Genomic DNA, 25355 nt, shown 5'->3' on the forward strand with positions numbered 1-25355 from the left:
TGATGAGGCAGGATTCAATCTGTCCACCATATTCTCCATTCCTCAATCCAACTGAGGTTTTTTCTGCATGGTGATGGAAGGTTTACGACCGTAAGTCTTATGAGCAAGTCCGTCTACTTCAGGCACTGGAAGAGAATTGTGATGTTCGTGCAGTTGCTTGCCAAGCATGGATTCTTCATGCTAGGAGATGTTTTCCCAACTTCTTGGCCAGGGAAAACATCAGCTGTAATGTAGATGAAAACCTGTGGCCAAATCCACAGGACAGACAGGACAGTTTCTGAAGGCAGCATTTGTTTCTTGTTTTCATACAATAGTTGTTTTGGCAGTTTACTGTGTTTGTCTTCATTTACAGAAAGCATGTTGTGTATTTTACTGTGATTTTGTGTAAAAATGAAACGTCTGAACATTCATTACAGTGAGTTTTTTTCCAAATGGCTTTGTTCAATTTAATCCGTCCCTACATGCATTTCCCCTTTTGATCAGATAATTTATTTTTTGGACACACTGTGTTTTATTGTTGCTTTGTGAGAGTTACACATATGACATAAGACAGATGTGTCTTCTAAATCCACAGTAATGTTTAGCTTCATTACCCTTTTCCAGCATGTGCCTCTGTGCCTGATCCTCAGGGCGGTTCTGCCCCCACCATGGTGAGATTAGCCTGGGATCTGTCCTAAGTTCAATGTTACAGGCTGGACTCTGGACCCTTCTCCAGGCTGTAGTCTGGTTCTGTTAAGAAAGAACCATTGACTTTTTTCAGAATGCTTGCTTTCGAATCCTTAAAGCTCTGAACACACTTTTGTATGAAGACACTGCCCCATCTGTGCTGCCTGGAAATATGGCTCATTGCGAGATTTCAGCCCCTTGGTGGGTCTGGTGTCTTACAGAGCACTGGTTTCTCACTGGCTTGGCACTTTTAACAAACTCTTTAGTGTGGGGTAAGGTGTGGGGATTACAGAGAAATATATGCATGCTAAACTCATTAGAGTCCTGCTATAGATAGATTATAGTCAGCGGTTGAAGAAGGGGACCGGGGCGATTTTGCTCGTCAGAATCCGGAGATGATGGCACTGAAATCACGAGGCAGACGCGCCTCTCGCGTCCAGCTCCCTGCCTCCGCGGCTCGTCAGTCAGCACCTGTCTTGTGCATCAAACTACAGCAGAGGTGCAGCGATACATTCAGCGATACACCCAGTACTGTCTTTACACTCCAGCGTAATGGAAAGGAATAAGAAAAAAACTGAAACCATGAAATCCGAAAACTCGACTCTTACACATGCCAAAAGAGGAAACAACAGACTAAATAGCAAAATACTTAAATTGAAATTAAGCAGCAGTATTTTTTCTACTAAGTAAACAAATATAAATGAAAGAGAAAGGTTTTATACTATAATAAAGATAACCTGTGACTGGTTGAAGGTGTTGCGCATACAACACATTTAGTACTACCGCTTTAAGAACTGTTGGTGAGAGGCTTGTGTGACAAAGTAGGTAACTGACGGATCCCTTGTCGTGGGTCCACCTCTCAACTTTGCGGCTCAGTCGCCGCAGCTCTGTGTCTGGGAGACCCAGCTCCGGCAGCAGGCGGACACGGCGCTGTGGGGACCTGTGATGTGCCAAGCAGCGCTGTGAGGACTCCTCTCAACTCGCAGCGCTGGTATTTCAGCGCTCTCTGCGGACTGCGAGGATGGACGAAAGCACTATGTTCTCTGGCAATGACACCTACCGGTACCTTTGGACTGACGGTCCGGGGAACATGAACAGCACCAGTGAGAAGGACGGGGGCGCGGAGGTGGTCATCGTGCCAATTGTCTTTGGGCTGATATTTCTTTTGGGCATCATCGGGAACACTCTGGTCATGATTGTGATCGGGAGGATCAAGTCCAGGCGCTCCAGAAGTATTACAAACACTTTTATCCTCAATCTCAGCATAGCGGACCTGTCTTTCCTCCTGTTCTGTGTCCCGTTCCAAGCCACTATTTACTCTTTGCCGGAGTGGATATTTGGCGCCTTCCTTTGCAAGTTCGTGCACTATTTCGTGATGGTTAGCATGCTGGTGAGCATCTTCACCCTGGTGGCCATGTCTGTGGACAGGTACATAGCCGTGGTCCACTCCAAGAGGTCCCCATGCATTCGCAACAAGAAGAACGCGTCCATTGGCGTCAGTGTCATCTGGGTGCTGTCCTTCGTCTTCGCCATCCCCGCGGCTCAACACCAAACCCTCACCGGCCACCAAGAGGCTCCCAACAGCTCCTTCTGCTGGGAGGAGTGGGCTGTCAGCACCACCAAACAGACCTACAAAGTCACCATTTTGGTAATCGGATATTTGCTGCCGCTGGTGTTGATTACGTGCTGTTATGCAAAGGTAAGGTAATATATACCTCTTTTTTACCGTGTTTGTATTTGATAGTTTGTTTTTACATTTAACAGGGTAGCTAGCAGGAGTAAAGTTGACCTGTTGCTATTGGAAGCCAGTGCGTTAAGAGCTGCACAGTCGCGCGTGCCCGGGCTCTGATCTACTCGCTTGTCCCTTGTCGGAGAGCCGGTGAGCCAGGAGCAGCCAGCGAGCAGAGCGGAAGGATCAGGTGTCAGCGACTCGCTGGAAATGGAAATGCGAGCGTTAAATTCTCCGGCGAAGTAGCTCTCGCCGGTGAATTTCACAAAAACAAGCTCTTGTGGGTGAACCGGCAGGGGATAACACGTCCCTGAGACCCCACAGTTCAGGACAGGACTTTTGGAGCTTCTGTCAAAAGGAACTGCTGGGGGTGCGATTGCGCTGCTGGCTGAAGGGGCGTTGCCGCGGCGGGGGTCGTTAACAGTGATCCTCTGGGTCTCGACATTGTAGCTGTTGCACATGGCCTTGGTTAAATATAGTCATTATTAACAACATATTAAGTGTGTTGTAAATTCTTTAAGGATGCTCATAACTCTTTATACAGTTACTGCTAATAATCCACACGTGAAACAGCGTATGCGCTTCATGCGATGTCTGTGTTATTTATTCACTGATGTATTTTGTGACATTTGGATACTTGAGCCCAGTCCAGTCAGAGTCAGCAGTATTCCTTTTTGTAATGCTGATAGGGGCGTGTCAGTGCTAGGGAGCTGGGGTGGGCTTACTGTATGTGTCCAGATGTTTTATCAGTGTCATTAACCTCTGCTGTAGATCACAACTTGCCTGCACAGAAGCTCAACTCTCCCACCTTCACTCTCCTCTAACCTGGGCTTCATATCTGGTGAAGCTCTGGCTGTTTCTCTCCCAGAACTGCAGAGTCTAACCCAGTGGGAGAGAAAGGGCAGTCAGGAGAATTGGGGTGAAGGATATACTGGGCATATCGCCCAGCAACTTCATTCATTCGTTTGCTTTTTCTAAGAGGTTACGTCCACTGAGCTACAGGTACACACTTCAGTAACACACTACACACTAGCAACTCTGCTTGCAGTCTTAGCTCAGCTGTGTGACATGGAGCAGAGCTCCTTGTTCAGCATATTCATAGTGCAGGACTGTCAGACTCCCCCTCTGAGTGCCAATCTGCCCTCAGCTCTGGTGCAGGAGTGTGTGGCAGTGCCTGGTGGATCTGTGGGGGCAGCAGCGTAGATTACACCCCATTTGCTGCCAGACACCATGTGTGTTAAAAGGTCAAGTGTTTCCAGATGCATTAAATCAGATTTTTAGAGACCAACTGCACCCAGATCCAGAGCTCTTGGACTGGAGGGATTCTAAGTGCACTGGCTTTCCTGTTCCACAGAAATGAGCAAGCTAGAAAAAGAAATGTTCAGAGTGTAGTTGTGAGCAATTCTCAATCTCCACAGTGCTGAAAAAGATGGCAAGTACAAAGCAATTCAACAAGTGGTCTTTAATGCAGCAACAGACAGCTGACAGCCAGGACTCTCACTCAGCAGGAGTTTCAAGACCTGGAGTTTGGTCAAGTGCTGTGTTTTGGAGTGACCTGCACCTGTGTGTGGATTATGTAGGTGGACAGTCAGTTCTGCAACTCTGGCATTATAATGGCAGGAGAATAGATCAGCAGCAATTGTATTTACATAGATGGGTAATGATACAGAACTGGAGCTTCTGCAGCAGCCCCAAGTCCTGCTGAATAAAAGGTTGTCTAGGGAAATCATTGCAGTTTCATGATAAAAGGTGTAATTTTTAGATGTGCAGCTGTCAAGAGGGTACATCTGTGTGCCAGTTCCATTAGCCAGCTATATTGTATAAGAGTGGAGCAAGGTTACTATCTGCTGATATAATAACCGTTCTGTTAAGTTGAATAGAATTTGTAGTTCATGTCTTGGAGTACAGGAACCTGGAAGTATTTAAGTCAAGCTTTAATTTTATGCTAAGCTTGTGTTTATTTTTGTAGGTTTTGTACCATCTTCATAAAAAAGTGAAGAACATGTCCAAGAAGTCAGAGCGTTCGAAGAAAAAGGTAGGACTTGCTGTGATCATAACCTTCTTCAGCATACGCAAGCAGTGTAGGCAGGCAGGCAGTGATGACGACTTCAAATAGTCTTTTTAAAGGGTGGTTATCAGTTAGGAGCACAACCTTTACAGAACGCAATGAGAATAGCAATCAGAAGAATGGGAAAGAATAATTAAATATTATTGAAGACGTATCAGCATGTATGACAGTAGAACAGAATTTTGACTACTGTTCCTAATCCTGTAAATAATATAAAGTGTTTTAATGGGCAGCTGAACAGTTCTCTGTGAGTGTGAAGTATCAGGAACTGAATGAAAATAATTCAGATCACTAGCACTGTCTTCTGTGAAAGCTTTATCGCGGTTCTGTTTTTTTCTACTGGGCAAAGCCACAGTGTTGAAGTCCAAAAGAAAAGTCTTGGAAGTACACAGATAACTGGGATTTTTCACATTTATCCCAGAGCTTCAGCACACTTACTGCACCTGGTTTCCCAGGGTCTCTTCATCATGGTGTCACTCACATCATAATCCCTTACTGAGGTAAAGGTACAGTATCATGCAGAACAGAGCCACAGAGGCACCCTGGATCAGAGATCACGTGGGGTCCTGTAGCAGTAACCAGACCAGAGAGCACAAGAGTGGAGCATCAGAGGGATCACCCCACTTATACAGCTGGTTGGACAGGAGCCACTGGGGTAAAATATCTCACTACAGGTACAACTGTAGTAGGGACTGAAACCCACAACTTCAGATCTATGAGATTAAAGGGTTGCCTGCTACACTAGTCACCCCTGTGGCATTGCTGTACACTTCTTGTACTGTTCAGCAGAGTGAATATTCTCACACATGTGGTCACCAGAAGCCAAAAGGTCACCGCAGTGTCTCACTGATTTCTTCACAGCATTGGGCTTATGCAGCACAAAGCCAGAATGCCTGTAATTTCTTTTATGAACTATTTTACATCGGAACAATGGCTGTGTTACCGTTGACTACAGAGGCTGCGTGTGTGCTGCTCCCAAAAGAAAATAACACAATTAAGCTTTTTCCAGGATGTTAGATAACATGCATCTGACATGTGAGGAAGAACAACTCCAACAAGCTAGTTAATTTTGTGAAAACAGTAATTATAATAATGAGATAAAATTTCCCCTAATGTGTTTTAAAGTCTTTGGTTTTACAGCTTAATGGAAGAGTAGCGATCAGTAGCTATAGCAACAAACTACTGACCTTGGGACCTGGTTGGGACCTTACATTTATTCCAAGGACTTATGTTGAGGCCAAGTCTTAATTAAAACACAGCAATACCCACACTGTTTTGGATGTTGAGCTCAGTAAAGACTGGATTTCTGCAGAAAACAGAGACTGCCTTGAGGCAGTTGTCGCAAAGCGAAGTCTTGTATTTGTTGTATAATATTGACAGTGTGTTGTTTTCATACATAAGAAGCTGATTATGGCCCCCAGCTAGGACAACCTGAAAATTACTGTAACTCCTTTGTTTTCATTATCTGCCCACAAGAGAAGGATCAAGAACAGAAGAACCTCGAAAGCAGGAAAAGATTAATGTTTTATTTTGACGGATTTTTAGATGTTTTTGTAAGTATCAGTGCCATGGTTGATGTATGTTTTGGTTCTGGCAATGTTTCCCAGTTGTGACTACATACAGTACTGACTACAAGGAAGAGCTTCTGTCACTGCCCCTGTTTGAAGACAGATAAAAGCAGCAGTGGATCCTCAGTCTACAGCAGCTGAATCCGAGAGGCTCCAGGGTTTGATTTGGACATGTCAGAAACAATGTGCTACTGCAGTCGCTTCTCTCCTGGTGCGCCAGGGAGATGGCTGAGATAATGATGGCCTTTATTTAAAGAGTGGGAGGCAGAGCAGAAAAAGGCATGCAGGATGGGCTGATGACTGGAGATGCAGTCCCAGCCTTCTCTTCACTGCCATCATGTTAAAACTGTGCTGTTGCAAAGATAACATCTTACACATTGAGAAAGTCATTCCTGTTCTCCCCACTTAATTTATAATGACCTGACGTTTACATAAAATGATATTTTCCAATCCTGATCCAAAGTTAGTACTCTATACTGATGTTATAGAGTATGTATCTTGAGTTTCTTATATATTGAGACATAATAAACACAACAAATTCTAGATTGTTTTAGAACTACTAAATGGCTATACTAAAACAACTAGATGTTTTTTGAATAATGCTACTACTAATAAATAATAGTAATAATAATACTAAAACAAATAGAAGGTTTTAGAATTATATGTTACAATACTGAAGAGTATGAGAATAAATGCTGATAAAGTAATTGAAATTGTGCAAAATGTGTGTAAAGAGAGTGCACGATAACAGCAGCAGGAAAGCAGGTAATTCCTGTGGGAGCTGTGGTAGAAGCACCATGTTATGTTCACCCTTCGGTATATAAGGGCTGCTCACCAGCTGTGGGCTTTGTAGTACGTTATTACAGGCAGTGAGTCATGGGTGCATGGTCTGACAACAGGCACATCTTTAAACTCCGAGAAAATACACGTGTAGCTCTTATGGTTTTTATGATGGCTTTTCAAAAAGAGTTTGGACATATTTAAATTACACATTGTCATACAGAGGTGCAGTATATCATTTGTGCACATGATACTCATTGTATCACGGGAAATATTTTGATATCCACCAAAAGCTTTGTTTTATCCTAAGATCCAAGACCAATCGTTAGGGAAAGGGAACACACAAGGGAACACACAAGGCCTGGTACTGGAGAACTAGAGGCTGTAAAGGCTGTGGCCTTGGGGAATCACTACCCCTGATGTTCAGAGTGGATAAGGACTTCAGAGCTGCAGGTCCAGCGATCTGCATCGATCACACGAAATCTTTGTCAGCTAAAGATTACTGTAGTCAGTCCTGCTGTAGCACAAAAAAAGCAGTGTGATGTAGCAGACAGAGTCAGAGTTTGGGTTTTTTAAAAGCACAGGACGCTAGAAATAGGCTTCAGTCTTAGCTGTGTTCTTCCACATTGGAAATCAATAGCATTAGTAAACCCTGTGCAACTGAAAGGCAGAATGACCTGTAGAAAGAGAGATGGCACTGGGGTTTTTTGACATGTGGCATTTCTGTTGGGTTTTTCAGTGGAGATGTCATTATCTGTAAGCGGTTTTGAACTCAGGGATGCGTGCAAGAACACAATACAACGGATCAACATGAACAACATTTTCAGACAATTACAGTATTTTAGCACAGGCTTTCTGCAAGCGTTAAAAACCCACCTTTTTAGTTTTCTGCCTGTAACTGAGTAGTGATAAACTCCCAGTTCAATGTTCCATCCTTCGGGAAAAAATCTATAGAACTCATCCAGAATTAACCTCAAAGGAAATTAACTGCACACAACACCATTGTGAGTTCAGCTATTGTTTATTTCATTAAGCAATGTCAAAGGACCTGCGGGAGATCAGAAAGTGTGAGAGTAGGAGAGCACTCCCAGGGATGACTGACACAGCAGTCCATGTACACAACCATCCAGAAACCCTTCACTACGGCCACAGCAGGACTCTCTAGAGCCATGCCTGCATCTTCCCTTAATGAAGGTTTCATTTGTAATGAGAGTGAGACCTGCACAGCCCCCCCAGACACACACTGCCAGCCCTCGATAAAGCCGTGTAGCTGAAGAATTTGGGAAGAGGGCCCTTGACTTTAGCACACAGGCTTAGAAAGTCAATATATTAAACATTTCCATTCTGTTATGACAGCCTCCTTAACTTTGATGAGCACTTTAAAATGGTAATGAAATATGATCTATATGCAAAGTACAAACTCTACATCAGTACTGTGGATTTCTGATTTTTTTTTATTTTCCTTATGAATATTCATAAAATGTTTTATAAAGATCGTGCACGTCTGCAACAAGTCTGTAGATGAAACAAGTTTGTTTTAGTGTGCTTTAGACCAGCCGAAGCAAGAATCTGTGGTATTTCCTGAAAAGATAAAATAGCTGAATGTCATATTTTTGCAGATTTCTTTAAATATGAAAAAAATGAGAGCAGAAGTTTTTTTATCTGGTGCTCTATGCATTTATGAGGGGCAGTTATACTGTACCAAACACATGTAAGAAAAGAATCTCGGCCCTACCTGCTCCACACACTGTATCAGTTCTGAGCCTATAGCAGAGGTGGACTATATTGTTCTCCATGTCAACATAATATCAATTATGCAGCACATTTGTCTGATGAATAGTTTACATTTACTCTTATTTATGCTGTTTGCTTCTCTTGCTCTTGCACTTAGTAAAGAAGAACAGGCTGATTGCAGCTGGAAGAAGTGGACAAGATACATTATTTAAGTTCAGCAACTTGGACAGCAGAAAGATACTGACATAGGAATCTAACCCACTCCTGTCCAGAAGACTGAGAGCAAGCTGAGGGTCCCTAAATACTGTACACTTACACCACAATTTGTATTTACTTTGTATTCAGAAGTAATGTGTGCATTGTTTGGCTTTCAGACGACTTTTGCTTTAAGAAAAGCAAGCTTTCCTCTTTTTGTCTGTATTGCGCTGATTAAAACCTTGCAAATTCTCAGTCTCTCATCTTCACATACATGAAAAATGTCTAATTAGTGCAAATTACAGGTGATATTGCTTGAACAAGTAGAAGTAAAAGATCCATGCCAAGCCATTAGCAGGAGTGGGAAATGTCAAGTGCAAAAAAGCATTCAGAGTGTGCAGGTGAGTGGGAGGAGAGCAGCTCTCAGCAAAACAGGGTCAGGGGCAGGCGCAGGGCCTTGAAGTGGGCTCAGCGTATAACATGGTAAAATGGCATAGAATTTAAGTAATTTTTCCACAGCTTTCTTAAACCATTAACTGGCCTTGTGGGCTACCATTGTTTGTGTCCATGCCTCTCTAAGGATATTGAACATAGAGAAGCTAAAAACTAAAGGACATGCAGATTACCTTGCTTGTCTGTGCTTTTGTGTATTGTTAGTTCCAGGGAATAGGGTCTAATTAAGGGGCATGGTCACAGATAGGGTGTTATTTGTTTTAGAGGATGGATGCTGGATTAGGGGGCGTGGTCACAACTAGGGTGCGGTTAGCGATAGGGCTTTGGTCTGGATTAGGGGGCGTGGTCACAGCTAGGGCATGGTTTGTTCCAGGTGACATTGACCAGAACTGAAACTGATATTAGTTTTTATTATGTTATTTCTGTAGGTTGGCTGCTTTTGCCTTATATCATAAATTAGGAGGTTAATAAATTCATTTAAGTTTAAAATAAATTAATATTTAGGAGCTTGTTAGCGTGAAGAAACATTTGCTTTGAAAAAATAAATGAGACTGTTGAATAGAATAAAGGAACTCCATTAAATAATTATATTCTGAATATACCGTTAAAATATAATGGGAACTGAAAAGGCACCTATGATTTTCTATAGCAACTGGGGCATTTAAACCCAATGCAATGAAGAAAACTTCAAAACAAAAGTTTCCAGCTTCCTTCCCTTGGTTCACTTTTCACAATAGCAATACAAGATTATTACAACATCACTCTTTCTGCATTTACCTTTCAATAATTTAAACTTCATTTTGGAGAACAAAGAAGTGCATTAGCTATTGCGTAAAAATGGAAATGCGATAAGATACAATATGTGCTTGTCACCACAAGATAATCATAAAGACAGTGTTCATCTAGGATTTGGGAGAGAGGCTGCAGGTATTAGTAATGTATTGCTTGGTATTCATGGAATTATTTAGTGCTTTGTAATGCAAATTGTGTCTTGCACATGACAGACACTAATGGGGGCTATTGTTCACGCTTGGCAGAAGCCTACTGCACTGATGAGAGTCATCCGTTCTTGAAATCCAGGCTTCATTTCATTGATACTTCTGCAGTAAGGTCTTTCCCAGACCTCCTTAACCTTTAGAAATGAGATCTGTGAGGTGAACAGTCTAGCAAGACTGGCCTAGCAGTGTCCACTCATCTGTAATCGTCAGTTCTCATGTACTGTAGGTCAAACTGCATTTTTAGGACGAACAGACAGAGCAACATTCATTTTCAGGGCTTTGGAATTTGTAGTCATTCATATTGTTAGCAAATAAATACAAATGAACAGGGTCGCAGCAGAATTAATTATTAATAACATTTGGCTTTACTTTTACAACTTTTAACTACTATGACAGGAAACAAATTTAGAAAACACCTTGTCAAAGAAAACTCAGTCTTCACTCAGGTTAGGAGATTGTCAAACAGAGATCTTTAATTAAATCAGCTGAAGGGGAGCATATCACAGAGCAAGGGTTTCCCCTAACACTCAGTAAGACATGCTCACTGGACTGAAGTTACACTTTCCTTTTTATACATTAAAAGTAGGCATGACTTTAACATATCAAAGGAACATACAGGGAAAGGGGCAGTGTCAGAAGTCAAACAAACAGGACAGGGAGATGCCATTTGGCATCCTGCAATCTGTTTCATTTCTCTCTGGTTGAATGGGTGTGAGGAATCACAGGCTTTAGTTTGCACCTGAGACAGTGGTCTTCGGTGCAAACAGAAAACCTTTCCCACACATAGTCACTGTCTTGACCTTTTCACTCAGTCTTCAACAAGCTCATTAAAAAAACACATAAAACTTGCTACATACTATTCTATAACATTTTAATGCTCTTTTATTTGATTTGATTCAAGAACCTTCTAATCTGTCTGAAGTACCTATCCAGGATTTATAATTATTGTTTGTTCTGTGCATCATCTCTGGGATAATTGGACAAAGTGTGTGTGACAGCTGAGAGAAAATACTGAGGTTACAGCAGGGTTTTAACAGGGATTAAATATCTTTAATGCAGGGCCTTACCATTTCCCATTCTGGATATTACAGTTTTTTAAAAGAGGCTTGTGTGCTGAGCTCTGCATTCATCATTTGACCTGTCTTTTTTTCATAATGGACGTGATCTGTCCAATAAAGTAAAGGTAAAAATGTAAAAACATTTAAAGGTGATGCAAAGACATTGTGTCGCCTCTATGGACAGTGTCTTTAATTTCTTTATTATCCAATACCTCCTTCATCTGTTGCAGGTTATTTTAGTCATATCAACAGTGTCACTGCAAGAATCAGAGTCGGTAACCAGCCTTGTGCAGCAAGAAAGAAATGATTTGGATGGCTATTAATCGGTTGAAATTAAATACATAGAAAATGTAGGTTTTGTCTAAAAATTCATATTACCTTACTGCATCCCAGTAATGCTGTGCTTAATGCGATGTTATTGTACCATCTATAAGAATAGAAATTTGTACTATACCAGCAAACAAGCAGAGAGATTATGTTACAGTAAAGAAATAGTGAGCTGTGTGATCGGTGGTGTAAATACGTTTGAAACCAAACTGTCATTAGTTAAGCTGCTGCAGTGTGTGAGAGAATGGGCACGTGCTGAAGTGAAGACCACAAAGCCACTGGGAGACTGAAGGAGTTGCAGGCATGTCTTTAAGCTGGTCTTTCAGATCTAGTTCCTGGGTCAGTGCAGATACACAGCAGATTGAATTTGCAGAACAGGTCTCCTGGGGCTGGCTTGCTATTCTACAGATGTGCCTGACCGCCTTCTTCATTAACTCATTCTGACGCTAATTCTGGATTTACTGGAATGTGCGTACTGCTGAGGAGAGACAGCTGTGACATTTGCATTTTGGTTTTACCACGTTATGTCCTACTCTTGACAATATACATCTGCCTCTCATGAAAGGTCATCATGCTTAATTTGCATGGCATTTTCTCAACCAGTCTTTACTGTACATTGTTTGGCTATGGTCTGGTTTACCTGCCCATGATATTGCTGTGCTTTAAAACAATTTTCTCTAGTTTTGTATAATGCACCAAAGTAACATTTCTTGGAGTATAGGATTTAGAAACCGGAGAGCTCTCATACTGCTCCTGGCAAGTGTCTGTCTTTGATCTCTGAGAGTGGATCAGTGCCAAAGTGTTACATGTCTATATGGCATAACCTGTTTTACAGGTTTTATGGTGTTTATTGCAAAGGACGAGCTGCCCAGGACAGTAGTACAATGAGTCTAGAATAAGCAGACATTGTTACTGGCTTCTCAAGAAGCTACATCACCACAGGTATCTCTGGAAACGTCTGAGTCTTCCATTATAATTGAACAATTTTAGCATGATTTTTCACATTTCACATTTACAAGGGACATCATCATCTAAGAATTGAATGCTTCGTGAATGTTTGGAATACTGTTTGGTGAGATAAGTTTGGTTTAAGCCTCTTGATTAATGGGCAGCCTCCTGGCCACAGGACAAGGAGGCTCGAACCCCATTCAGAGTGAGTGACCCAAGGTGTTACAGTACCATCACCCAGCCACCAGGGGGCTCAGCTACTCAGGGAAGACTCCAACGACCTAGACCTCGTCAACTAATCCCAGCACTTCTTCACCACCGCGCCTCCCCTTCCCAGCCTACTTAAGCCCTGCTCTCTGTCCCTCCCCTGCTCAGTATTAGGTTTTCACTCTGAGAGCTACACTTCCTGTTTACCTCAAGCCATTCTTTGCTTCCCTTTTCGCCTATGGAATTTAGCATTGCTTTTGACCACGACTTTTGGATTCTCGCTCAGGTATTTTTTGCTCTAAGACCTTTTGGCTTTTGACCTACGCTCATTTGGACCTTGTATTTGGATTCCCCTGTTTAACTCTGTTTTTTCAACTCTTGAGTTCCCTGGATCTGCACAGGGTCCATCTTTTGCTATCTCCTTAACAGAATACTGAGCTACCATCATGGACCCTGTGGATCCCAATGAGATTCGTGTCGTGCTGGCTCAGTACTCACAGGCACTCTCGCAACTACAGGGCACTATTCAGCAACTCTCAGAGCACCTGTCCCAACTGACACCACCTACACTTCTGCAGGTATCACAATCACCTCTTAATGCTGGCACCCCCAGTCTCCACCTCTAATCACGCCTGAGAGGTATGATGGTAACCCAGCCAATTGCTGCAGTTTTCTTGCTCAATGTTCCCATGTTTTCAAACTCCACCCTGCAGACTACCCCACGTCCCAAGAAAAGATTGCATTTATCATTTCCTTACTAACTGGACACACTGTGGACTGGGCCATGGCTTTACTGGAGAGAGACACCCAGGAGATATCAGATTTCCAGCTCCTGGATCAACTCAAGGCCATTTTCCACCACCGAGCCTCGGGCAAAGACACAGTTTACCATCTCCCTACCCTCCAACAAGGCAGCTACAACACCACCGAATACTCAATAGAGTTTCATATCCTTGCACCAGAAACTACCTGAGATGATGAGGCACTCATCTCCCTCTTCCGTCAAGGCTTATCGTAGGAAATTAAAGATCACCTGACTGTACTGCCCCTGAAGGGAAAAACACTGCAGGAGGTAAATACCCAGATTGTCGACATTGACGACAGAATCCAAGAGCGACGCCTTGAAAAATCTCAGACATCCAGATCTGAAGTATTACATCCTGAGCCTCCTAAGGACTAGTTCCTAGAAAAGCCCATGGACCTGGCTTGTGCAAGGCTCACCACGGAGGAAAAGGAGAGGTGCCTGATGGAAGACTGTTGTCTCTATTGCGGATCCCATGGTCACTACCGGATCCTTTGTCCTGCTAAGCAAAGAGGCCCCCAATGGACCCCACCAGTGAAGGAACCAGTGGTGAGTATAACCCCCTGCGATAATAAGCCCCCTGAAGAGCTCTGCATTCACATAACCCTCTCATGGCGAAATACTCATTCAGAGTCAGCTGGAAATTTTATAGATTCCTCTCTTGCCCGGTCTTGGAACCCTCTGGAACCCGTAAACCTGAGTACAAGCTTTAGATGGCTCCCCCGTAGCTCTTGGATGTACAGTATTAGATGGCAGACTGCCCCACTTACTCTGCAGATCTGCGCCACTCACTTTGAAAGCATATGGGTTCTTTTGCTGGACACCCGACCCACCCTCTCTTGCTAGGGTTTCTGTGGTTATGCAAACATGATCCACACATTCTCTTTTGTGAGAACTTCTGTCGTCTCCCACTGAAGATGATGCACACTGCTCTGCCTCAGACTGAACACCCTGTAATACCTCTGCAATATGCTGACTTAGAGGACGCTTTCAGGATTGGTTTCCTACCCCCCAATGGACAAGTTTACCCTCTCTTATGCACCATGTCAGAAGCTCTGTATAACGGACAGTTCTTTCCAACTCTATGAAGACGACACAATCTGAACGCATCCAGGCCCCGGGCTCGCGTGATACGGTAAGCCGATAAGACCGTATCATGCGAGCCCGGGTCCTGGATGCGTCTAGCTCCGTTCTGGTTTTGTTTCTGTTCCTGTTCCCGTTCCCCCTGCCGGTCCCAACCCGGTTCTGGTTTTTAATCTCCTGTCTTGGATGGATCTCCTGGCCATGGACTTTTGCCTCGTCTTTGGACTTGTCCCCAGATTGTTTGCCTCGCTACACCTTCCCCGACCCCGGATTGTGCCATCCACATAGGGTCCAGAAAGAACGCTTTCCTGACACTCTGTAGAAATACATTCAAGACTCTCTAAAGGCAGGTATCATTCAGCCTTCCACATCTCTGGCCAGTGCCAGCTTCTTCTTTGTGGAAAAGAAGGATGGGGGCCTCCGACCCTGTATCAACTACCTTAGTGTGAATGAGCTTTCTATCAAGAACTACCCCTTACCCCTGATACCAGTGGCCCTAGAATCTGTACAGGGAACCACACTTTTCACCAAACTCGATGTTCGGGGGGCTTATAACCTAATATGTATCAGAAAAGGTGACGAATGGAAGACCGGCTTCATGACCACCCATGGGCACTACGAATACCTTGTCATGCCATTCGTTCTGGTAAATGCTCCAGCCATGTTCCAGATATTCATATTCCATGATATAATTCAGAGGTATACCCTCATATACATGGATGATATTCTGATTTATTCCAACTCCCTTCAGGACCATGTCTCCCATTTTCATGAAGTACTCTCATGTCTTATTAAAAACAAACTGTATGTCAAATTGGAAAAGTGTGTGTTCCACGCATCTACAGTCCACGATCCAGTTATATCCTTTCCCCACAGGGTGTGGAGATGGATCCAGGCAAGATCTCTCCAATAAGGAACTGGGCCACTCCCAAGAATCTCAAGCAGGTTTGCTAACTTTACAGAAGATTTATTGGCAATTTTAGTACGGTGGTCACACCCATCACAGTTCTAACTCGAAAAGGACCACGTCAGGGAAAATGGACTTTACAGGATGATGAGGCTTTTCAGCATCTCAAACATCTCTTTACCACTGCTCCCCTCCTACATCACACCTGACCCCTCCTTGACCTTTTTTGTTGAAATTGACGCTTCGAGTCATGGAGTTTTATCCCAGGGTCACGGTGAAAAAGCTCATCCTTCATCCTTGTGCTTTTTTCTCCAAATGATTGTCCCCAGCAGAAATTAATTATAACATGGGAAATAGGGAACTACTGGCGATCAAGCTGGGTCTGGAGGAATGGAGACACTGGCTAGAAGGAGCTCAACACCCCTTCCTCATCTACACTAACCACAAAAATCTATCTTATCTCCAATCCACTAAACGCCTGAATCCACGACAAGCCAGATGGTCTCTGTTTTCCTTATCACTTACACTCCAAGTTCGAAGAACACGAAGGCTGATGGTTTCTCCCACCTCTTTGATCCTCCAGACGCAGAAGAAACCCCGGAGCCTATTCTGCCCCGTAGCAAATTTCTTGCAGCTTTAAAGTAGGATATCGAGGATGTGGTAAGGTGCACCCTGGTTGGCAAGACCATTCCTCCCCAGTGTCCTCCGGACCATTTATTTGTTCCGATGCAGGTATGATTTTTTGTCTTTCAGTGGGGGCATGATTCCCGATTCGCTGGCCATCCATGGATTCGATGCACTTTAGAACTCCTCTTGAGAGACTTCTTGTGGCCCACTATGAAGGACAACATCACAGACTGTCTCAGAGCATGCTCCATATGTGCCAGAATAAAATCACCCCGCACGAAACCCCCTGGCCCACTCAACCTTGGTTCCACATCTCTTTGGATTTCATCAGCGACTTACCCATCAGTCAGGGTCACCCAGGAGATGGCAGATTTATTTGTTCAACATGTCCCCACACGGGATTTCTAAAGACGTTGTCTCCGATCATGGACCCCAGTTTGTGTCTAATTTCTGGAGACCCTTCTGTGATTCTTTAGGAGCCTCTGTCTCTCTTACATCTGCCTACCACCCCCAAGCTAACAGACAGACTGAGCGTATTAACCAGGAACTGAAGACGTACTTACGAGCTTAGGTATCGTCAACTCAGGATGACTGGGTATGCCTCCTTCCCTGGGGTGAATATACCCACAACTGCTTATTTAACTCCTCCATGGGCATGTCCCCCTTTCAGTGCACTCTAGGCTACCAGCCACCCCTCTTCTTAAAATCCTCGACCGACTCTTAGGTACTGTACCCTCTAAGACTATGTTTCTAAGCTACAGGAATTATGGAAATCGGCAAAAGCCACCCTTATACAGGTACAGTACGTACCTCACAACTCCAGAAGAAGTCCGCCAATCAACATTTTCCAAGTGCCCCAGCTCCGAGCTCACTACATATGGTTGTCAACACGTCTAATCGACGGCCTCCCTGCCTCAACTCTTGGTGGCACAGCGGATCTTTGCAATATCTAGCTGACTGGTAAGGCTACTGGCCTGAGGAGTGCTAATGGGTACCTGCAAAAGACATACAGTACTAGATCCTACACTAATCCGTGAATTTCATCGTAGATTCCCAAACCTTCCCTCAAGGGCATCAGGAGCCACCCTAGGAGAGGGGGTAATGGGTCCCCCCCCCTGCTCAGTATTAGGTTTTCACTGTGAGAGCTACACCTCTTGTTCACCTTGAGACAGTCTTTGACCACGACTTTTGGATTCTCCCTCAGGTATTTTTAGTTCTAAGACCTTTTGGCTTTTGACCTACTGCTCATTTGGACCTCATATTTGGACACCCTGTTTAATTCTGTTTTTCCAGCTCTTGAGTTCCCTGGATCTGCACAGGGTCCATTCCTTGCTATCTCCTTAACACAAGGGGCTACTGTGAGATGGAGATGGGGTGGAAGAGGGATGCAGCAGACTAATACAAAGCAGGGTATTTGAAAATTTCCGTATGGATGATGTTAGGTACAGTTATGTTCGATTGATTTGTCGTTGTTAACTGACGCTCGGGAGGGACAACAACTTATGTTTAGCCATGCTTAGACCTTGGATTTTCTATGCTATGCTATGGGTTCCTGCAGACTGCTATGGTTTGCTGGTTATTTCAACACTACTTTGTAACAGCATTATTCTCTACTTTATTTCTCTGTGTTTCTACTGTGCTATGATGTTTAGTTATTTTATAAGTGCCATCTGGCTTTGACCATTATGGGATCTTATTGCAATGAAATGAAGAGAAATCCTTCCTCACAAGGTCAGTGGGGGGTTTCAGGTGAATATTCCTGAAGATTTTGGGGGATATGGACATGATCTGATGGCCACAACTATGTTTTCCCTCTTGTCGCAGGTGATGTGTTTAAGCCGCAGTGTCATGAATCATACTCACGCTTGCACCTCCCGGCGTGCACAACTGTGCCGCTTTTAGCAATTAGTTCCGTCACTCCCCGCTCTCTCATATATACCCCTTCACTCCCTTTACTCCTCTTTCACTGTTGAGATAGCCTTCTACTTTCTCTTGTGTGCTTTATTTCGTCTCTGATTACTGGATACCCTGCTTGCTTCTGACCACGATTCCATCTCTGACTCGTGTTATTTGGATTTGGATACCTCGCTGCCTCGATTTCTGGATTCCTGACCTTACCCTGCCTCCGACCTCGACTACGTTGCTGCCTCACGTCTTCCGGATTTGGATACCTCGCTGCCTTGATCTTTGGATTCCTGACCCTACTCTGCCTCCGACCTCGACTACGTCTTTGTCTCGCGTCTTTTGGATTTGGATACACGGCTGCCTTCGACCTCTGGATTCCCGACATAGCCTGGCTACCCCGACCTTGAACCTCGTCCTACGTCCTTTGGAAGTCTGACTGGATTCCTATTAGCTCCGCATAGGGTTCGTTCTTTTCCACCGGTTCATCCACTTTATTGTGACACGCAGTCAGACACATTTCAATTGGGAGGATACACCTGGGGTTTTAGTACATCTTTACATTTTCTTACAGATGAACGTTGCTGAGAATCACACTAGTAGGTATCTGGAATGTCTGCCAATTAAAAACATTGTGAATATTAACATTTTTTTGGGTCTTTGAGGATGTATTTGGTGTTGCCAGGTGAATTGAACTTCTAAACAGCTCTTTATTATTTATTATAAATTAAATATATATATTTTTAAATATAAAAAATATAAAAAAGCTCTTCATAATAGCTACATAATACATAATAGCCTGGTTCTGTTTTATTTCAGCAGGTACAGGCATTCCTTTATGATTTTTTTTTTTATTTCAGTAGCGATTTCAGTAACAGTGTGTTGAGCCCTTGTAATATTCAGTATAACAGGTGCTTCCTGGATACAGTACTGTTCTGGTCCTGAGTCCTCCAGCCTGTGTCGGCAGCATGTCCCTACTAGGGACGAATGAGTTGCGCAAAGTTTGACAGCTCCCTGATAGCTGCTCCTCACAGCCAAGTGCATTTTCTAGTCTGAAAAGATGATACTGAGAAGCAGGGGAATGCTTTGGTCCTCAGAGGCTCAGCAGCTGAAAAAGACAGCAGTCTGCACTCCTGTTCTCTGAAATTGCAAGTTACTTTCACCACTGATTATAGAAGCTGAGCCAGACCACAGGAAGGGGTGAAAAGTGAAGTGCACACTGAACCCAAGAGGCTCCTCACAGTTAGTCTGCACTAACAGATTGAGTTAGTCTTAGTTTGTTAGAGTTAGTCTGCACTAACAGTCCTGACTTCCCCTGAATCACGGGGGTTCCCCTATTAGTGGGGTACAACAGTTGTGTCTGCAGAGGGACTGAAATTCACAGGCTTGCAGTTAGAGCCCCAGTGCCCTGACCACTGCTCTGCACTGCCCCCCTGAGGAAAGAAGAAGTAAACACGTGACACAAAGTGGACAGGTGAAGCGCAAACCCATGTAGGCTCAGCCTAAAGAGCCTGGCAGGATGGGGAAGAACAGTCCAGGGTGTCCTTCATGCACATACAGGCAGACAGCTGCTCATTTCCTTAGCCGACTGAGTTTGTTTCAGGTGCAGCATTGTGCTGTCTGGCTTTGAGATTTCCTCTGACTCTCCCATGTGGCCAATTTTCTTTATTATTTGCTTGAGGTCGTATGAATAAAAACATTGTGTAAGCTATTCGATTTTTGTGCTGTGCTTATTTTTTAAAACTTAAAAAGTCGGGACCGTAAAGAGGCCTATGTAGACATGGGGAGAAGCTTCATGCACTTGTGCTCCCTGTCAGTGTTTTGACCTTATTTGTCACGATCGCTAACCCCTCCTCTTAAGGGCGCTCCAGCCCTTCCTTGTTATGCCCCATTGTCCCATCTGTGCTTCACCGTAGTTAAATCTGAGGCTGGACTGTCTGGGAAACATTCAGCACATATGGCCTTGTTTACACATTGCAGAACACTGGTTAAATGTATCTGTTGGTTTACGCTCTCTATCCAGTGTGTATAACCTCCATGTTCTATTCTAGTTGATATGCTTTCAGCTCAGCAGTGACTGTGTGAATCAGATCACAGTGTGAGTCCTTTATCTCAGAAAGAAAACAATTGGGCTACAGGACACAGATTACGCCATGATGCAATTACTAGGGCTTTCAAAACACACTAGATTTATCCTGCTACACATTTATAGTCTGTATTGTAAAGCCACTGCAGCACTGTGATGAGTCTCTGCTGTTACCACAATGTCTGTTCAGCACTGGACAAAAAAATCAATTTGGTCGCAAATCCCTTTCCTGCTTTTATTTTGACTTGCTGCTGCACTGTGTAATAAATCTACTGTTTGTGATTCGTTACATTTTTTGTGTTTTTCCTTTGAAATGCAAGAGGCCCTCCAGCAACATTAGTGAGCACATGGCATTCGATACTGCCAGCTCTGTGCGTGATGAGTCACTCTAGGATAAGACAGAGAGGATACTGAGGATGCTGATGTTTAGAATATATTTTTAGAATGAAGTAACTTTCTATGAACTTGTTTAGATAGATAGATACTTTATTGATCCTGTGATAGAAATTGCAGAAGTTTAAAGAAGTTTAAAGCTGATACAGGGTTTCTACAATGCTGTAATCTCAGAGAACTGAGGGGTAGAAGAGCTTTTGGGCTCCAGACAACCTCAGCAGTTCAGAGCAACAGGTCAGTGTCCTACCTGCAGAATATTATAGAATCAGGCTTACAAATTTCACAGACAGCAAGTTACAATATCATCACTTAGAAATCATATCTAATTACAAAGCCATACCTGTGTGCAGGACCCCTGTAATTTTAATTTCTGATATGGTGTACAGAATAGAAAGGCTACTTTTTATTTCTATATATCAATGCTGAGCCACAGTAAGAAAGATAAAAACACAATTTGTCTTGCAGCCCTTTCATCTTTCAACTTTAAATGTCAGACCAACAATTTGATGGACTGTCCCTTTCATTCAGTTCTGATGGAGCTGGGTTACATGTTTCCTGTAACTAAACAGAACTGCAGAGTGCAACTCATGTTAATGCAAATGACAGTAATTACTAGTGAATCAGGCAGCGGCTGTAATTACAGAGTCTCCAGGTTTTATTCAACCACATGGGCAGGAGGCTGTTTTATTCCAAAATGCTATTTACACACACAATAGCATTCAAATATACCCAGGGAAACATGCATAACTGCAATAAAATAATATTGGCCTGCAGTGAACTTCCACAGCTCACAGAGGCTAGAGTTAACTCATGACATAGTATATATTAGTTCCGATAATAGATAAAATTAAAATCAGTGGCCTGATCGTAAATTGATGCGTACAGACACAGGTCTAAATACTATGAATGACCTCTGCAAAGACATTACTTGGAATCTTGACTGGATGGGAGTGTAAGTAACTGGATAAAAGTGACTGACAAAATTACTAAATGTAACGTAAAAGTAAGCCCCTTATGTGTTAGCAAAGGTTTGAAACCTTTACAGCAAAATTATATTTCCAGCAGGATCATCTTCAGCTAACTGTGAGGAATCTAACGTCACACTCGTGTCCTCAGCTGTCAGTAGTCTTGCTCTGGTCAGCAGATAATGTTGATAGATAGTGTGTTATGTTGGTGACATGCCCAGTGTCTCTCTTTTCCAGACGGCGCAGACAGTGCTCCTGGTCGTTGCTGCTTTCCTAATCTGCTGGATGCCCCACCACATCATTGCCATGTGGGCAGAATTCGGGGAGTTTCCCCTCAATGACGCCTCCTTCGCCTTCCGTATCATCTCTCACTGCCTGGCCTACGGCAACTCCTGCGTCAACCCCATCCTGTACGCCTTCCTGTCGGAGAACTTCCGGAAGGCCTGCCAGCAAGTCTTCACCTGCAAATTCCTGTTCCCCCCACCACCCGAGGAGAAGGTGGTCCGAATCCGAATGGAGAACTTCTCCACCACCCACTCCACCACCAACGTCTGAACTCCGCAGCCCAGATGGAGAGGACTTTGGGAACATTTCCCCACAAACAGAACAGGTGCTGAAACAAGCACTGGACACTTCTATCTCAAAGTAAAAGTAATTGTATTTCTGTGTATTTATTATGTGGCTGCTGTGGGGCTATGGATAGGGTACCCAGCAGAGGGACACAGGCCCGCTTTGCTTCTCTCTCTGAGCTCAAGCAGTGCCACTTATGTCCCTCGTCTTCTCCTGCCTCACGGTAAGCTGGTAACACAAACAAGAAAAAGAAGAATGTTGCTTTATATGCGTTATCTTCCGACACCTGTAAAAGTCTCTTATTGTGCTTCAAAAAATAATTGGCCTCATCCAATTCTACTGCAGGTAGCAGGAGAGGAAGTTCTGGCAGACTCCTGTGTTGTTTTTCTAGGAAGAGCAGCACATGGCAATGAAACACATTTTGAAATCAAACAAGTTATGGGTGTACACAAGCCCAACAGACAAGCAGCCCAGTGTTTTATTTCCTGTTTCCTGGAACATACCTCTTCTGCTTAATCCCATACTCTCTACCCTCCTAAAAGACCTGTATCTTTTGTTCTCAGTGGTCTTTTATTAACTATACTGCTGCAAAGGAAAGTCATGATCGATAGTGACAATCTATTCTGACTTCCTGTCATGTTTCCACCGTGCAGGGCAGCAGCACTCCTGTAGAGAGAAAACAAGGAGCTACATCTCCGGCTGACAGGCACAGAGCTCCTCTCCACGCTCAGACACTCTGTTCTTGTCTTGGTGCACTCCTGACTGCTTACAGCCTCTGTGCACAGCAAGACAGTTATATAGTCATTTAATCAGACATTGTTTTTCCTGAGCACACCCTGTTGATAGTTTTTAACATATCAATGGCAAAACCAGAAAGATTCCACTCAACCAAACGATCTGTATGTTTCTTTATGGAGTTTATAACAAAAGTTCGGGAGAGATGATAACAACCAAGCTCAATTGGACTCAGCTGTCAGTATTTAGCAGTCACTCCTGACAATCCACTCCTCTCCCAAACGCTATAAACACCTACGAGATCCCTATCTCTCTCGTGTGCAGGCCTCCACCCCATCTCCACCTCTGCAGCTGCCCCTTGGTCACCTTGCATGGGGGTCCTGGTCTACTTGTCCACTGGCCGGGAGGCCAACCCTAAGCCAAGTGGGTAAAGCCACAATTTAGCTCCATGAAGCTTTCATCTTGGTTGTTGTCATTCCTAGTGAAATAGTTTTATAGGCATTGTAAAACAGGAAAGAGAACAATAGTGTAAGAAAGAGTACTTTATATGTCTGTTTTTGTGTGTATGTCTTTAATGCTGTGACACCGTGTCTCATCGTGGAGGAGAAATGCAACATGAAGGACACCTGAGTGAAAGTACACAGAGTGAACTGTGGAAAAAAAGGAGGCTAAGAAAGAATAAATGTTATAACCTAAAATTCCTTTCATTACAATGTATATGTGTGACAGTATTTGACCAGTGTGTTCATTAAAATGGATTCCACTTTAAAAAAAGAATGTTAAATGCATTGATTGGCATTTACTTACTGTTATTCTATTTTCCAGCCCATCCTCCTCAGAGAATGTGTCTTCTTGAAAGAGAGTCAGCAGTGGTTTGTACAGGAAAGCTGCAAATCATTTCTGTGTGTTGGTGTTGTCGTGTGTGTTCCCTAAACCCCAGATCTTCCTTGTGTGAGGAGCTGCCTTTTCTCTCTCGTTTTGAGATTACCTTAACACAGTTTGTCAAACCAACAGCTAAACAGCCCAGGTACAACACTTTATGGTGCCTTTATGTTTGCCAGAGACTTCTACCCAATAGTGTTATAGTAGGTCTGTCATCCTACACAAGGGAAAGAGCAAAGTGTAGTAAAATAAAGCAAAATCATGGCAAAGGCCTAGAGAACTTTTTTAACCTGTGATTTACAAGTTATGTTATACAAAACGTAGCAATGCAAATTTAAAATAAGTCATAATTCTCTTGGAAATTCTTTATTATTACTTACTTTTGCTGGATAATGAACTGTGAAGTTGCAATAGTTTTTCCCTGTCAAAGAATTTGCAAAACATTTTGTGTGCGGGAAATTGCGATAAACATTAAATTTATTTTCCTAGTGAATCGTGCATGAAAGGCTCAAGCTAGGTATCCAGTGAGGGAAGGAGACAGTCTGTATCGCTGATAAACGACAGATCTCTCTTCAGAGGCACTCCGCTGCTGCTGCAGTGACCCCGAGCTGAGTCGGTCCAGACGTCAGGACCTGTATTGCTCAGGAGTAGCACTCGGTGCAGTGAGGGAGACAAGAAAGCTGCTACGGCCTACTTCCAGCCTGCTGGAGCGCTGTGCCACTGCTACACTGGAGCCCAGATTCTAAGGAGCTCGGAGGGAAAGCCCTTGCAGACGAAGCGTGGGGTCTTGCTAATGAAGGTGTGGGCCAGGCTACCCCGTGCCTTCAGCCACAGGGGGATGAATCTGGACTCCCGCAGCCTGACAGGCACTGAGCCTCTGATCTGCTTCACTGCCGCGCCAGGCCGTCTCCTGACTGCTTGTCTCAGTCATTATGTGGTATTAGAAAACAATCAGGAAAGAAGGATGACACATGGGCGATAAAAGACAGCTCTACAGAGAGACTAGAGAGACACAGAAGGGCAGCTTTGCTATTCAGTGAGAGTGTCTCCCAGCACTTAGTCAGGATTTCTGTTTCTTTTTGGCTCATTAATCTTTCAAACCAGCATACCAGCATGGCATTAATGGACAAGGAACATAACTTATCTCTGTTTATCTTAGCAAATTAGGGTTTAAATGAACATAGTACACCACACACACTTCATTCACAGAGAAATAAACCAGGACCTACATGCAAGTTGTGCCTGGGTGATAAACACAGTTTCAAACTACAGTACATTAGTGAATCATCAAGAACTGGCCAGGATCATATTTGTTTAAAGCCCTTCCACATGGCCAGCAGTAAAAATCTTTCTTCTGCCTTTGCACCACAGGCCATGCAGACTAGCTTCCATGTTGACTGAGAACTCGAAGTCCTTAGTCTGCTTCTTTAGAAAGACCTCTCAAACTAACCCAACAGCATTATAATTTCACCTGTATGAACTATAAAAGGGTACATCCAAGCTCCATGCATGCCAAACACGTCTTCATTTAAAAAATAACAGGGCAGCACAGTGGTGCTGTTGCTTGCTGGTTTCCCATGACTCCGTACTGATTAATGCAGTTGGAAAATAGATGAATATTCAGTAACAACTACACAAGCATCTGATAAGCCAAAAAACTGAATACTAAACA

The 25355-nt window shown here is 43.5% G+C and overlaps 1 protein-coding gene across 2 annotated transcripts; it reads left to right on the forward strand.

Annotated features, from left to right (window-relative positions):
- The first annotated feature begins 879 nt into the window (after nt 1-879).
- Nucleotides 880-23569, forward strand: galr1b (galanin receptor 1b). 2 transcript variants are annotated; one of them, XM_006641518.3, is made up of 3 exons: nt 880-2365; nt 4365-4430; nt 21734-23569. In XM_006641518.3, exons 1-3 carry the CDS (start codon nt 1688-1690, stop codon nt 22049-22051), a joined length of 1062 nt encoding a protein of 353 aa, XP_006641581.1. In that variant the 5' UTR covers nt 880-1687; the 3' UTR covers nt 22052-23569. The 2 variants fall into 2 exon arrangements, with proteins under 2 accessions (XP_006641581.1, XP_015223895.1); XM_015368409.2 differs by lacking the exon at nt 4365-4430.
- The last annotated feature ends 1786 nt before the right edge of the window (nt 23570-25355 follow it).

This window comes from Lepisosteus oculatus, chromosome 20 (genome assembly GCF_040954835.1).
Source record: "Lepisosteus oculatus isolate fLepOcu1 chromosome 20, fLepOcu1.hap2, whole genome shotgun sequence".
NCBI lineage: Eukaryota > Metazoa > Chordata > Actinopteri > Semionotiformes > Lepisosteidae > Lepisosteus > Lepisosteus oculatus.